This window comes from Xenopus laevis, chromosome 7L (assembly GCF_017654675.1).
Source record: "Xenopus laevis strain J_2021 chromosome 7L, Xenopus_laevis_v10.1, whole genome shotgun sequence".
NCBI classification, from domain to species: Eukaryota; Metazoa; Chordata; class Amphibia; order Anura; family Pipidae; genus Xenopus; species Xenopus laevis.
This window is the reverse complement of record NC_054383.1, coordinates 19,290,461-19,306,422: the sequence shown is the minus strand read 5'-3', so window position 1 is coordinate 19,306,422 and position 15,962 is coordinate 19,290,461. Positions and strand designations below refer to the sequence as shown.

General features: G+C 40.9%; 1 protein-coding gene across 1 annotated transcript in view; it reads right to left on the bottom strand.

Moving 5' to 3' along the window:
* The window catches only part of adam12.L (ADAM metallopeptidase domain 12 L homeolog), a 342,539-nt gene extending 328,339 nt beyond the window's left edge, over nt 1-14,200 (bottom strand). Inside the window, exon 1 of the mRNA XM_018225176.2 lies at nt 13,874-14,200. Within this exon, the coding sequence (XP_018080665.1) occupies nt 13,874-14,006 (133 nt within the window). The 5' untranslated portion in view covers nt 14,007-14,200. The remainder of the gene's footprint in view (nt 1-13,873) is intronic.
* Nucleotides 14,201-15,962: the final 1,762 nt, after the last annotated feature.

Genomic DNA, 15,962 nt, shown 5'->3' with positions numbered 1-15,962 from the left:
GATTGCAACAACAAACAACTGTGTCTCTCCAGAAATTTCATCCTCAACGCTTTGCAGTTCCATATTTTTGGCTGGTGGGGGAATCTATGATTGATTTCTCTAATGAATGTTTTTGTCTTTTTGCAATCTCTCTAAATCCATAGGGCCTTAAGGTGACCATAGACGCACCGCTAATATTGTATGAAACAAATTCTCTTATGATATTCGGTGCGTGAATGGTGGGAGACTTGGATATCGATCCGCTCGTCGACCAGGCTGACCGGAAAATTTTGATTGGGCGCCTTTGAAGGGCACCTCCCGGGTCTGAACAGTCAGATACAGGTGGAAAGATCTTTTCCAGGAAAGATTGTAATTGTTATGGCCACCTTTAGACTGGCCTTTGTTAGGGCACTGGGAGCCTTTCCCAATGGGCCTCAATGATCGTAATTGTAACATCTATGGCCACCTGTAGACTGACCTTTGTTAGGCACTGGGAGCCTTTCCCAATGGGCCTCAATGATCGTAATTGTAACGTCTATGGCCACCTTTTGACTGGCCTTTGTTAGGGCACTGGGAGCCTTTCCCATTGGGCCTCAAAGTCAATAGACATTTCTTTTGCTTGTTAACAATGGCCCTTTTACTCCAGCTCAGAAGATGTAGTTAGAAAGAGCCAAGGTCTTAGAATCTCCTATTACTTCTAATGCACCACATACTGTGGTACTGTACATGTAATGCATTGATAAGGCCAGGGGCTGACCTGATTTATCCTTGATTCACTGAACTGAAATGAGTCGACTGGAGCTCAGTAGTTATAAGCTCAGTAGGTTCATAAACAGCACTGGCATTGTTAGAAGGCTTTTGGACAGGATTTACCAGTTTGTGCCCATCTATCTATGTATATTGGATTTACAAGTTTGTGCCCATCTATCTATTTATGTATATTGGATTTACCAGTTTGTGTCCATGTATCTATGCATATTAGATTTACCAGTTTATGTCCATCTATCTATGTATATTGGATTTACCAGTTTATGTCCATCTATCTACGGTATGTATATTGGATTTACCAGTTTATGTCCATCTATCTATGTATAATGGATTTACCAGTTTATGTCCATCTATCTATGTATATTGGATTTACCAGTTTGTGCCTATCTATTAGGAAACCAGTTCATTTCCAGACAGGAAAGGTCAAAGTTTAGATTTTATCAAAGAAGAGAAAGGTCCTGGCCTTGACTGAGAGGCATGATATATGGCATGTAGGGGTGTGTGTGACTCCTGAGTATAACCCATGGATCATTCTGCTCATTCATCAGCAACCCATCCCTGGATCTGGGAAAAAGTAGTAATGAGGCAGTCTTCATTGCAAAATAAACAAGCAATTAAAACATACTGTAAATTGCAGCTGATGTTCCCATTAGAGAATTCCTTTAATTCCACCCACTGTTCTGGGACTTTTTTTTATGTAAAACCATTTACCTTTTTCTAATATTTAATTATTACAATATATAATTACATGTATTCAGAAACCCATTATCCCGAAAGCTCCAAATTACGGTCTACCATGGACTCTTTTTTATCCAAATAAACCGAACAGGTGGCAACGCTACCAGCAGAAAAGTCGGAGGTAAGGTAAGGGATCCCTATAGGCATAGCAGTTGCAGGAAAATAATGTTTGCTGATCAGCTCAATTTGAATGAGAAATATAAGGATATGTTGGCCATTTAAAAAATCAAATGTGATTGCAACCCTTGAAAATCACCTCCAGTTCTGGTGTCAGTTGCATGGAAATCAAGTGGGATGTTCAGCGAGACAGACACAGTGGGAGGTCAAGCACAGATGTTCAGGAGGCTTTAATCTTCCCGTGTTTTACTTGGCCTTCCCAGAGGACTCGTCCCCCACGGGGCTAACAACTGACTTGTGTTCCACAAATAGAACCTGATACAATTTTTTTTTTCTTTCTCCCCCCCCCCCAGGAAATTGTTGAAAATACCCACATTCTACCACTTTCCAAGGGCAAAGCAATCTCATTACAGCCGTCCAATAGCAGAAAAATGATTGCCTTTTGGTGGATATAATAAGCAGAAAATATTATAGTGTCCCAAGCTGCCATTAACTATTTATTCCTGCATGGCAGGCTCCTAAATTCAGGTCATTCAATATTCCATTTATTCTTTCTGTACTAAGTGACAACTTACACTAGGAAACCATTTCATTAAAAAAAAAGGTCTAACTGCTTCTTTCTTTCCAGCTCCGAATCTATGGAATTTACTGTCTCAACGTCAGTTTTGCCAGCTCCATATCCAATGTTTTATACTTCAATCCAATGGACTTAACAGGCCATGAAATATTCACTTGTTTCTGTATTAGATCATGGTTTCAGTGCAGAACGAAGGCAGAAACTCCCAGTTTAGCAAAGCAATGGTAATGCAGACCAGCCGGCCACTCAAATTATCCAGACAAATGACATAGAAAGGCACGAAAATAGGCTGAGTTGTGATAGCGCTTTATGACGACTGAAAGACTGCTGGAGGAATATGGCTGAAGTTTATTATTGGAAGCATTTTTTTTTATAGAATTAACCCTAAAAGCAACCTGACCCTTTAAAGTCAGTTATACCAGTAGATAAAAAGTGTATCCTTCTTTTATATATTTCATATGTGGCATACTGTATATGCCTTAAAGGGGGTTGTTTACCTTTAAATTAAATTTAGTATGATGTAGAGATTGATATTCTGAGACAATTTGCCATTGGTTTTCACTTTTTAATATTTGTGGTTATTTAGCTTTTTATTCAGCAGCTGCCCAGTCTGCAATTTCAGCAATCTGGTTGCTAGGGACCAAAAAACCCTAGCAACTATGCATTGCCTGGAATATGAATAGGAGAGGGTCTAAATATAAATATGAGCAATTAAAACTATCAATAATGATACCGACTGTTTCTTTTTAGATGGGGTCAGTGACCCCCCTTATTTGATAGCTGGAAAAAGAATAATTCAAAAATCTGTAAAACGAAGACCAATTAAAAAGTTGCTTAGAATTAGCTATTCTATAACTAACTAAAAGTTAACTTAAAGGTGACCCACCCCTTTAAATAGAAGGAATCTCCATCACCCAGCTAAACACATACAAAATCTCAATGCTGCAGAACTAATTAGTATTTAGCAACATGCTCTCAACCAATTATAACAATGGTTTTAGGATTACTGAAAAAGAATCAATATAATTGTGTTCATATTCTACTTACCAAAAGGCCTTGGACTTGGACACCGGAACACTAAGGGGCAGATTTATCAAGGGTCGAAGTGAATTCGAGGGAATTTTCGAAGTAAATTCGAAATTCTATGTAATTTTTTGGATACTTCGACCATCGAATAGGATACTACGACTTCGAATTTACTTCAACTTCGATTTGAAGTAAAAATCGTTTGAATATTCGACCATTCGATAATCGAAACTACTGTCTCTTTAAAAAAACTTCGACTTCAATACTTCGCCAAATTAAACCTGCCGAAGTGCTATGTTAGCCTATGGGGACCTTCTACAACCATTTTCTAAGTCTTCACACATCGAGGTAAAATCGTTCGATCGTACGCTAAAATCCTAAGGTGCAGATTTATCAAGGGTCGAGTTTTGAGTTATTTAAAACTCCCATGAACTCGAAATTCGACCAATCGAAATTTATTAAAAGAATTGAATTTTTGAAAGTCGGGTGAATAGGATCGATCCAAATTGATCACAGGACGTCTTCCATAGACTAAAACAGCAATTCAGCAGGTAAGCAGCAATTTGAGTACTTAAAGGGGAGCTGTCACCCCAAAAAATTATTCAAAATCGAAAATGACGTTTAATTACACTATACATTATTTGAATCTTGTTTCCTTCAGTCTGGGAATTCATAATTATAACAAGCAGACAGCAGCCATTTTGTGGACACTGTTATTAAGACAAGCCTTGTATCATCTCAGAATCTTGTTTGTGCACCAGAATGGGGGACCTGATGTCCATCCCCATGTCCTGGCTACACAATTAAATGGTGAAGAGAACTGGGGGAATGTGGGGAGAGCAGTGACATGTAGGAAGTGCTGAATGGAAAGTGAAAGTAATTGCCTAAGGCATAGAGGAGGGGCAGACAATATTTGATTGACAGCTGACCTGTCCCATACCTGTATGATAATATGTAGGGATTCACTATATAGGATTCGACCAAACCCCCAAATACTTTGCAAAAGATTCGGCCGAATACGCAACCAAATCAGAATCCTAATTTGTATATGCAAATTAGGGGTGTGAAGGGGAAAACATTTTTTACTTCCTTGTTTTGTGACAAAAAGTCACATGATTTTCCTCCCACCCCTAATTTGCATATGCAATTTAGGATCCGGATTTGGTTCTGCAGAAGGATTCGGCCGAATCTGAAACCTGCTGAAAAAGCTTGGATTCGGTGCATCCCTAAAAATATGTGAGGAGAAGTTATTAAGTGAATAAAGAAGTAAATGAATAAAGAAAAAAATATAGTTTAGAGAGTGGACCCACGGTCACCCCAATAAGACACTGACCCCCATAGTCTGAGGTCACTGGGAACGGCTACATTCATAAAATACATACATGGGTTAAAGTACTGATTTAACATGCTAACAAAGAACTAACCTAGTGAGTATAACTGTAGAATCCATTCCAAAGATTCTATAAAAGAAGTTAGATTTCTGTGCATCACTGGGACTCAGTCGAGCAGGAACAGTAACACACAAACATGACAAACGGACTCAAAACAAGCTCAAGTGACAGAAAACTAAACATTAAGGGCTTAATGGTAGATTTAAGCTTTCTTTTGGAATTGTGCCCCCTCTTAGCAACATATGGGCCAAACGCTGCACACGCTGAGCTTGTAGCAGCTCTAAACATAATAAATACTTCTCTAGAGAGCCGCACAATTAATTGTGATTAATGACTTTATTTGCAGGCACATTACACGCACAATGCATTCAAGGGGGGAATCGGCAAAGGTTGCAGAACACAAATACATTTTATTGGTCATGGCAAATGATAACATACTGCCCCCCACCAGCACAGCTGATTCGCACTGTTTATTTGTTATATGAATAATTGTAATTTGACTTTATGTTGTATTAATGAGTCTCTAAAGCCCTCCATAAAAGGCTCCTGAGATGAGTTCATTTTCTTTTTATTATTATTTGTGTTTTTTGAGTTATCTAGCTTTTTATTCAACAGTTCTCTGGTTTTTAATTCCAGCAATCTGGTTGCTAGGCCCCAATTTACCCCAGCAACCATGTATTGATTTGAACAAGGGACTGGAATATGAATAGAAAAGGGGCGGAATGGAAAAATGAGTAATAAAAAGTAGCATAAATGTGTAGCCTTACAGAGCATTTGTTTTTATATGGGATCAGTGACCCCCATTTGAAAGTAGTGATGGGCGAACAAATTCGCCTGGCGTGAATTCGCAGCAAATTTCCATGTTTCGCCATCGGCGAATTAATTCGTGAAACTTCCCCGAAAATTCGCTGGTGTTAAAAATTTTTCAGATCAAAATCGCCGCACGTCAACACTATTCAAACGCCCATTGACTTTAACTCCGGCGTCAAAATTGGAAGAACGGAAGAAATTTGCCCATAACTAGTCAGAAGAAAAAGGCAATTAAAAAAACTAATAAAAAAGAAGACCAACTAAAAAAAAGTTGTTTAGCATTGCTCATTCTATAACATACTAAACCACCCGTTTAACCTATCCGCATGGACTTGAGAAGAATTCAGGGAGTTATAGTTCAACAACAAGTTCTTCGGTGCCGCTAAGGTATGATAGGAATAAATCCAGCTTGCTCGTTGTTTTCCAATAGTGATAGTATCATGAATAATAAGCACAATTTAGCAGTTTCTATACAGATTACCATGAGTGTGTTTATATGATAAATAGCTGCTACATATACAGCAGCTGCATCGCTAATAAATCCTCATTCGTATGGGCTGAAGGCAGTTCAGCTTGTTTTATGATTTAATCAAGGCATAATACTGCAGCAATTGATTAGGCTAGGTATTATGATTATTTAGATTTATCGGCTGAATTGAACCATTTTCCCGAAAATCACTATTCTACCTTTATTTCCAGTTTTTCACCCCAAGAGCAAAATTACAGGGGGGTTATTCACGAACACAGAGTCAAGTAAACCTGGAGTATGAAAGACAAATGTCGTTTTGGGAATATTATATTTTAAAGGGGATGTTGACCTTTAAATTAACTTGTATGATGCAGAGAGGGATATTCTGAGACAATTTGCAATTGGTTTTAATTTTTTATTATTTGCGGTTTTTGAGTTATTTAGCTTTTCATTCTCCAGTTTGCAATTTCAGCAATCTGGTTGCTAGAGTCCAATTTACCCTAGCAACCATGCACTGATTTGAACAAGAGACTGGAATATGAATAGGAGAGGCCTGAATAGAAAGATGAGTAATAAAAAGTAGCAGCAACAATAAATGTGTAGCCTAACAGAGGATTTGTTTGTAGATGGGGTCAGTGGCCCCCATTTCAAAGCTTGAAAAAGTCAGAAGAAAAAGGCAAATAATTCAAAAACGGTTAAAAAATAAAGAAGCAAATGAAGGCTAATTAGACATTCTATGGGTAGAACTCCACTGGCGATTTTAAGTGCGATCAGGGGCGCTTCGCCAATGAGGCGAGTTGAGGCTGTCGCCTCAGATGGCAACACCCCACTAGGTACGGCAAAAATGCCACTCCTGGTACTTTAATAGCTGAATTTCTGGTTTTCGGCTCTTCTAGCGCAAAGAGCGCAGTTAGGCTTTCTGTGCTAGCGTACTGGCCCTATCTGCAAAAAGGTAAGCGAATGGGGGAGGGGAGGGAGGCAGCAACTGCTGCAGCCTCAGGCAGCGGAGGGGCCAGGATCGCCCCTGAGTGCGTTGGCTTCCGTTCTGACGCGATGAGATGAAACGCAGGTGTCACGTCGGATGCACCGAACCTAAGGTAAGTAATAGTAATGTCGGACGTTGTTGCTGCATGTATCCGACACAACATGACTGTCGGATGCGAATGCTGCACGTTGTGTCGTCATCCGACAGTCGTGTCGTGACGGATACACGCAGCAGCATGTGTATTCATTAAGTGCCCGACTCCAAAGAGGGGAGATGGTGAGAGGGCAGAAGATGCCTCACGAGGAAAATTTGGGCGACTTTGGAATACAAAGCGACGTGTGTGCCATGCCGCAGGCGACTTCCATTATAGCCCGCACAAGACAGAGGGAAGGCGTTCGGGGAGATTGGACGCCGCAAAGACGAGGCGATTAGTCGCCAGGCAACTAAATCTCCCTGAATCGCCCAGTGTGCCCCTACCCTAATGCATTTGGACAAAAAAGTCGCCATTAGAAAAAAATACCCATTGACTAATCCATTTGGAAAAAAAGTCGCCATAAGAAAAAACATCCATTGACTTTAATGTATTTGGAGAGAGAAAAACGTGCTTGTGTAAAAAAAATTGACCCCTATTGACCTAAATGCATTTAGAAATTTTTTCGATGTTTTGCGAATTTCTCGGCGAAGCGGGACAGATTTGCCCATCACTATTCATTTTATACAGAGAATATACATTGGGCTTTTCATAAAAGTTTGCAGCTGGTCCAGCTACTAGGGATGTAGCGAACCGCCGATAATGTGTTCGCGAACGCCGTTCGCGAACACCGGCAAAAAATGCGAACAGTTCACGAACAGTTCGCAAACTTCGAACATCCGAAAATCGTTCGATTCGAACGATCGAAGGATTTTAATCGTTCGATCGAACGATTTTCGTTCGAATCGAACGATCGAAGCCATTCGATCGAATGATTTCATTCAATCCAATGGCTTCGATCGTTCGATTCGAACGAAAATCCTTCGATTTTAGCGATCGAATGGTCGAATGGTCGAACGATTTTGACGCGAACGCCTATTGGCGAACGTCGCGCGACGTTCGCGAACTTGCGGCGGACGCGAACAGCCGATGTTCGCGCGAACAAGTTCGCCGGCGAACAGTCCGCGACATCCCTACCAGCTACTCATAGCAACCAATCAGTAACCCATAGCAACCAATCACTAACCCATTGCAACCAATCAGCAACCCATAGCAACCAATCAGCAATCGGCATACCTTTTTTTGAAAGCTGATATCTAATATTATTACTGGCATTTGGCCACCGATGTGACACATGGCTGCAAGTAAAACTATTCCGTCTCTGACCCGCAAGGCATGCAATTGAATTCACGACTGGTGAGACACAGGGATCTGATTGTGTGCTGGAAGGTGTTTTCTCCTACGGTAAGTACATCGTATTGCATGAATATCCTCCAATAAAGGCTGCATTGATTGCATTTGATTTAACTGCCATTAATTACAGTAGTAGTCGGTGCAGCCCTGTAACCTGAATTTATTACAAGTGTCCCTGATTTTCTAAATGATCTTACCCTAGAATTTTATTTGCCCTCCTCTTATCCATTCAGCAGCCTCGGCACAGTTGGAGGCATCTGATTCCAGACATAAACCTCAGGCAATTATCCTTCTATGACTCCCGGCAGAAGCATAAAGGGGAAGTGATTACAGGGAGGATAAATAAAATAAACAATAAATCACCGGGAACTTCAGAATCATGAGATGATCTCCAGCACCCACAATCCCTAGGAAACAATGGTTTGATTAAGAATTCTGGGTCCTGGTAAACTCCTTGAATCATATAATTAAGCAAGGGATCCCTTTATTATACCAGTAAACAACTCACTGTTACTAAAGAATAAAAACCTTTCCAAAACATCACCCAAAATCAGGGTTTGTTTCAAGGCAGGGAATGGAGGGCTATTAAAGGGGAAGTTTTCCTTTAAATTAACTGTTGGTATATTATAAAAAAAATTCAGTTGGTCTTTATTTATTTTTTTTCATTTCTTATAGGTTTTTGAATAATTTTTCCTCTACTTCTTTCCAGGTTTGCTGATATCTGGTTGTCATTAACCCCGGCAGGTAAGAAACTCGTGGCTCTGTGAGGCTTCACTTGTATTATTGCTTGTTAACTGTTACTACTATTTCACGTATAAGTGTTCTTCTGCGCACTTTTGCCATTTACTTTGACAGTTTTTACACTTTCCTATAATGAATGTATAGAAATAGCGCCATCTGCTGGTCAGAGTGATTTAGCAACTTCAGTTGGCAGAAAATTAAGTTAGAAGTGAGAGGAAACGTCTTGTAATGTTGATCTGCATAGAGCTGACCAGAGTAACATCAGACGACTCATCTCTACTTACTAACTTAATTCTCTTAAGTAGAACAACATCGTAAGACTTTCCTCTGCTCAGTAAGTAAATTTTCAGCCTTGTGTGGCTGATCAGCAGGTTGCACAGTTGTCTCAAATTCATTACCAGTGTCAAATCTGCGAATATCTTGAAGACTAGAAAATAAAATAATGTTAAATGTTAAATTGTAAATGTGCTCAGAAAAGTACATTAGTACATTCATTTGTTTCGAGGGTTTATATTATAGTAGGTTTAACACCTTCTTCTGTTTATCTTACATAGTGATGGTCGAATTTATTCGCCAGGCACGAATTCGTGGTGACGCTAGCGAAAATTGCCGTTTCGTGAATTTTTTGGCAGTTTAGCGAATTCCACTGGAAATCTGCGAAATTCGAGGCAAAGCGAAATGGGACGTATTCGCCCATCACTAGTCTTCAACTTTCTAATTCAAATCACTACCTGGTTAATCAGACCCTAGAAACTAGATTGCTACTCAGCAAAAAGCTAAATTATTTAAAAAAACACGACCAGTTGCAAATTGTCCCAAAATATCACCATCTACTTTATATTAAAAGCCCCCTTTAAAGGGGTTGTTCCCCTTTGGCTTAGCTTTTAGTATGAAGTACAGAGTTATATTCTGAGACAATTTGCTATTATTTTTTATTATTTGTGGTTTTTGAGTAATTTAGCTTTTTTACTCAGCAGCTCTCCAATTTCAGCAATCTGGTTGCTAGGGCCAAATTACCATAGCAACCAATTATCCTAGCAACCATGCATTGATTTGAATAAAAGACTGGAATATGAATAGGCGAGACCTGGACAGAAAGATGAGGAATAAAAAGTAGCAATAACAATACATTTGTAGCCTTACAGAGCATTTATTTTTTAGATGGGGTCAGTGACCCTCATTTGAAAGTTGGAAAGAGTCAGAAGATACAGCTAAAAGGTGACTTAAAGGTGAACCACCCCTTTAATGCATTTAATCTTTTTTTTTAACTCTAGCTATGCCCATTCTGCAGCCTGTCAGCTGTTGCTGAACTTCATCCTTCAACATCATTGGTGGAAACAGCAGAAACTTTTTTGTGTAAAGCAGTAAATCAAGAGATAATGCAAAGAAACTTTTTTTTTGCCTTTTTCTGTTAAATTCCAGATTATTTACTATTGTTACTGTACTGACATCTTTAGGCAATCGCAGCTCGACGGCAGAAGTGATGAATGGTCTTCCCCAGCACACAGCCCTGTACCAGCAATTTATCACCAACTCCAGGCTGATTTATTACTCACGTGGGATAACATTCTTTGAACCAATGCACCAGAGATGATTTCTTTACAACAAATGGATGTGAGATAGAAGGCTTTGAACAAAATTTGCAGGCTACAGTTTGAGGTCCTGGTCAGTAAGGGCTAGTCCACACGAGGAGATTCGAGGAGATTTTGTCGCCTGGCGACTAATCTCCTCGTCTTTTGAGCGACTATCTCCCCGAACTGCATCTGCGTTTTTCCCCATAGGCTACAATGCAAAGTCGCCTGCGCTAATGCACACGCGGCGATGCGTTGCCTCAGTAAGGCAACTTTGGGCGACTATTGAAAACGCATTGCCGCGTGTGCATTAGCGCAGGCGACTTTGCATTGTCACCTATGGGGAAAAACGCCGATGCAGTTCGGGGAGATAGTCGCTCAAAAGATGAGGCGATTAGTCGCCAGGCGACAAAATCTCCCTGAATCTCCTTGTGTGGCCTTAACCTTAAGGAAAGTTAAGGGGCCACAGTGCTGTGTAAATCAGGGGTGTTAAATGCGTTTGTTGACTTTGGCTGGCGTGGGATGCTGGGAGTTGCCATTTAATAACAGTTGGAGGGCCCCACCTTGAACATACCTGGTGCCGATAAATAAGGGACCTATTTTGTCCAGGTCGATGCGAAAGAACTAGTGAGGGGGCGAATTTATTCGCCAGGCGCGAATTCGGTGCAAATTTCCACATTTCGGCAGGGGCGAATACATTTGCAAATGTACCGCAAAAATTTGTAAACGTTTTTTGACGCCGATTGACTTTAATGGGCGTCGGCATCAACTTCGACGCCGGCGCCCATTTTGACACTGGCGAATTGTCGCCTGCGTAAATATCGGCATTTCACAAATTTTTCAACCGTTTCACGAATTTCATGGGAAATGCTAGTATTGATGGGCAATTTATCCGGCAGGTGCAAATTCGCGACACATTTCAGCGTTTCGCCGCCGGCGAATGAATTTGTGAAATTGCAGTGAAAATTTGCTGAGTCAAAATATATTTGACGCCGGAATCACAATTTCAATGCCTGCGACAATTCGAGGCGCTCATTGACTTTAATAGGCGTCAGAAACTGTCGGTGGGTCGGAATTGTCACTGGCGTCAAAAATATTTTGACGCAGCATCAAAATTCGCGTTTCGCCCATCACTAATCACTAGAAAGAACGTTTGTTTGGTCCACTAGAAATCATTCGACTAAGGCTCTACTATTTGAATGTTACTAAATAGAACACCAACACCAACATCATTTGGACTTTTATCAATGACTGTTTCTTCCTAAGGGGTCACATCTATCTGGGGTCTGGGGCAATTACCCTCTTTGACTTGCTTTAAAGGGGCACTTGATATTCAGTTAACTTTCAGTATGTCAAAGAATGGCCAGTTCTAAGAAACTTTTAAATTGGTCTTCATTAGTTATTTTTTATAGTTTTTAAATTATTTTCCTTCTTCTTCTGACTCTTTCCAGCTTTCAAATGGGGGTCACTGACCCCATCTAAAGGCTACAAATATATTGTTATTGTTACTTTGTATTACTCCTCCTTCTATTCAGTCCCTCTCCTGTTTATATTAAAGTCTTTTACAAATCAGTGCATGGTTTCTAGGGTAATTTGGGTTCTAGCAACCAGATTCTTGAAATTGCAAACTGGAGAGCTGCTAAATGACTCAAAAACCACAAATAATAAAAAATGAAAACCAATTGCAAATTGTCTCAGAATATCCATCTCTGCTAGTGATGTGTGGGTCGGGCAGGTTCAGGTCGGCTCCTGCACAAAATCTGTCACTGCCGGCTCCCAGACCCTAAATTTATAGACTTGCGCCCCTTTCATGAAGTCGGCAGGCAGAACCAGGTGCAGATTGGGAGGGGGCAGGTTAGGGTTTCTCGACCCGCACACGACTAGTCTATACATCATACTAAAAGTTAACTCAAAAGTGAACAACCTTTAAAAACATCTACAGATCTGATTTCCAATGATAACTTTTTTAAGACACTGTCCCTTTAAGAGTGGATGCGGTAGTTGTAAGTACTGTAACTGTAGGTTTGGGTCAGTCAGAGGGAGCTCGGTGCAGCCCAGAGGAGCCGGTCAGTCTGTGTCAGAATTTGATTGTATCACTGCTGATTAAACTTAGTTACTGGAGCAGCTGAGCTCACAATTAACAACCTGGGCGTCCCTGCGGCTACTGGCAGCACCTCTCTCCCTGACACCCTCCAGTCTCTCTCACAGCAAATGAAGCAGCAAAAGGAGTTTATTTTGTTAATTAAATCAGACTCATTTGCAATACTGTCTTGGCAGCAGCAGCTTATTTCCTACAAGAAAGTCTATCAGCCTGTAGGTGGGTAAAGAGGCATGAATGCCATTTGGCCTCACGTTATCCACAATTAACTACTGAATCCACAGTTTTCTCTTATGTTATCTGCTGTATAGTGGCCCTAGAACCACCCATTCTCTATCCTTTCTTACACCTATCTATCTATCTATCTATCTATCTATCTATCTATCATCTATCATCTATCTATCTATCTATCTATCTATCTATCTATCTATCTATCTATCCATTAATCCATCAATCTATCTATCATCTATCTATCTATCATCTATCTATCTATCTATCTATCTATCTATCTATCTATCTATCTATCTATCTATCTATCTATCTATCATCTATCTATCTATCTATCTATCTATCTATCTATCTATCTATCTATCTATTTATCTATCTTTTATCTATCTTTTATCTATTTGTCTTTTATCTATGTAGCTATTATGTAATAATAATTATTAATTCTAATATTGTATAATCTATCTAAATATACAGTATATGTATGTGATATTAGAGAAAACAACATTAACAAGGGCAGGGTAGCAGTGTGTCTACTTTTACATACAAAATCCATTTATTTTTGGTGTAACTGCCCCTTTAAGAGCAGCGCCATATGTCTGTAAGTGGCAATAAAAGTTTGAATTGAGCTTCTCAGTGGGTTCGAGTGTGACAGGGAACTCAGCTTGTGTCTGTGTCCCTCCAGCCCCTCTGTCCATATCATATACTTCATGTAACTGGGCTTAAAGGCTTACAAGTGGCAGCCTGGGATTCCCTGCAACTCCCAGCAGCTTTGCTGCCCCTGCCACCCTCCCGACTCTCCCCCAGCACATGCAGTTAGTGTATCTGAGCATAAGGAGAGCAGGACGGGGATAGGACAATAGGAGCTGTCTGGACTCAGTGTAACAGAAGTGCAAAGTTACCAGACTCCTGAACTCTTGCCCAGGACACTGGAATGGAACTCCTGAGTCAGAACATTCATACAGACACAAAAGCAGGACAAGTAAGGACTTACCTTGAGCTTGGGCAGGAATAAACCCCCAGCTGAGGCAAAGCAGCAGGATAAGTAGGAGCAATGGCAGCCAACCCCGTTGCTCTGCTCCGAGACTCTCTGACATCTTCTCCTGACTGAGAGAGAGAGCTTTCATCAGCTGCCTGAGAGGGAAAGAGCCATGATATACAGTTACAGCACAGGGACTCAGGATGTGAGAAATTTCCTGCAGGCAGTTTGTTAACCCCTCCTGCCTGCTGGGATGTGCAGTCCTTTTACTCCACACTTTGCCTTTTTTTTTCTTTTTTGACCGTTGCAATAAATGAGCCTGTGCGTGAAGACCGTTAGGAGGGCAGGCCTGGGAGAGCTTGGCTCATGCCAACATTTAGCTCTCATTACAATGGAACAAATGATTGTCCTGTACTAGCAGCGCTCTGCCGGATCCTAAATCCTAAACTCCACAAAGCTGTGTTTGCCACATGCCTGCAATACAGGGTAATACTAGTGCCCCTGCCATGGTATGTGTCGGGCCCATTGACTAGTTTATATGGTTGTAATCAAAAGCCCGATAAACTGGGTGCAACACAACTGATGAACAAAGTATATAATAAACACAAGCTGATAGCAGGTATAATAAAGTTCTCAGGTCTCAAAATGTAAAAACTCACGAAATTCAAGAAGAGATCCAGTTGAACCTTCATCTGGGGGAGCGGATAACCACATCATAAAAGAGCAGGTACTTCCAAAGTTCAATCTTCCAGACAGACTTGTAAAATGGTAGGTAGTTTATTTAGGTACATAGGGATACAGCCTTACGCGTTTCGTATCTTTCAGACAGGCTGAGATGCCTACGACAGCCTAGGATTAAGTGTCTTAAAGATACGAAACACGTAAGGCTGCAACTGACGAACACTCGGAGTCGGAGCTCACTCAATGGCACGTCATAAAGTGCATTCATAATTGACCTTTTATGATTCTACCACCAGTGGCAGATTAATGACATGTGCCACCCCTACACCAATCGTTATAGCAGCGCATTCCGGGACTTTTTTAAGAATCGCTCGCTTCAAAATCACGGGTAAAAAAAATAGCAGTCTTTATTTTAACATCTGATTTACAATCAACAGCGTCGTGTCTACACATTTCCTCAAAGATTGAATCCTAACGAATGGGAACGGGCGGTCAGATCACGGGAACGCATCAACGAACAGATGCGGCCGCAATCCGACGGGATTTTTTGTCCCATCCGATCGAGAATAAGCTGCCGACTCGGTCTGTCGGCAGCTTTTATGGGCCCGTATATGGCCACCTTTAGGCTAGGGCCAGACCATGTATACCAATGGAGCCTCTTCCCAGGTGGAGAATCCACTGCTCTGTTGCAACCCTTGCCTTTTGAAAGGTGTGTAGAAATGCAAAATGTTGCATTTCAGCTCCAAAATCCGTCGTGTCTGCCTTCACCTGAGTAGAAACAATGCTTCTGGCTGCAGGCAGAGCAGGAGCAAAAGAACAGCGGGGCAGTGGATTCTGGCCTGGGATCCACCATCGTCTGTCCCTAGCCTATAGGGCAATTCACCTTCATTAGCAAACTGTAATAACACATAAAAACATGACCCTAAAACTCCCAGAAATGTCTTCAAGTTTCCAAAACCTGCCAAATTTTGTAAAATGGACATGGCATTTATAGTTGTGGCCAAACATGGGTGTGGCCAAAAGATTTTCGCATCGCTACGCACAGCAGAACCTTTTGCCCCTTTTTTCCAAATGTTGGGCGGTATGAATCTCTTCTGCATAAATATAAAAGAAACACTAATGGGTCCCGGCAAACACTTAAACAAGAATACATAATTTATTTTTTTAAATAAAGGTTAAACCAAATTAATCCTATGATGACGGATTCAAATCCATAAAATGTCACTGTGGCCTTAAAGTGGCCAAAGGCCGATAAAAACTGCCAACAGACCTAGTTGGCAGCTTATTGGCCTGTGTGTGGGACCCTCCCATGGGTTTTCCTAGAGAGGCTTTCACTGGAGGTGGATCCATTACACTGAGGTGTCTCTTTATTGGTGAAGCTACTTCTTCACACTTGTCCAATCTCCTGGGACCATCGGTGGTC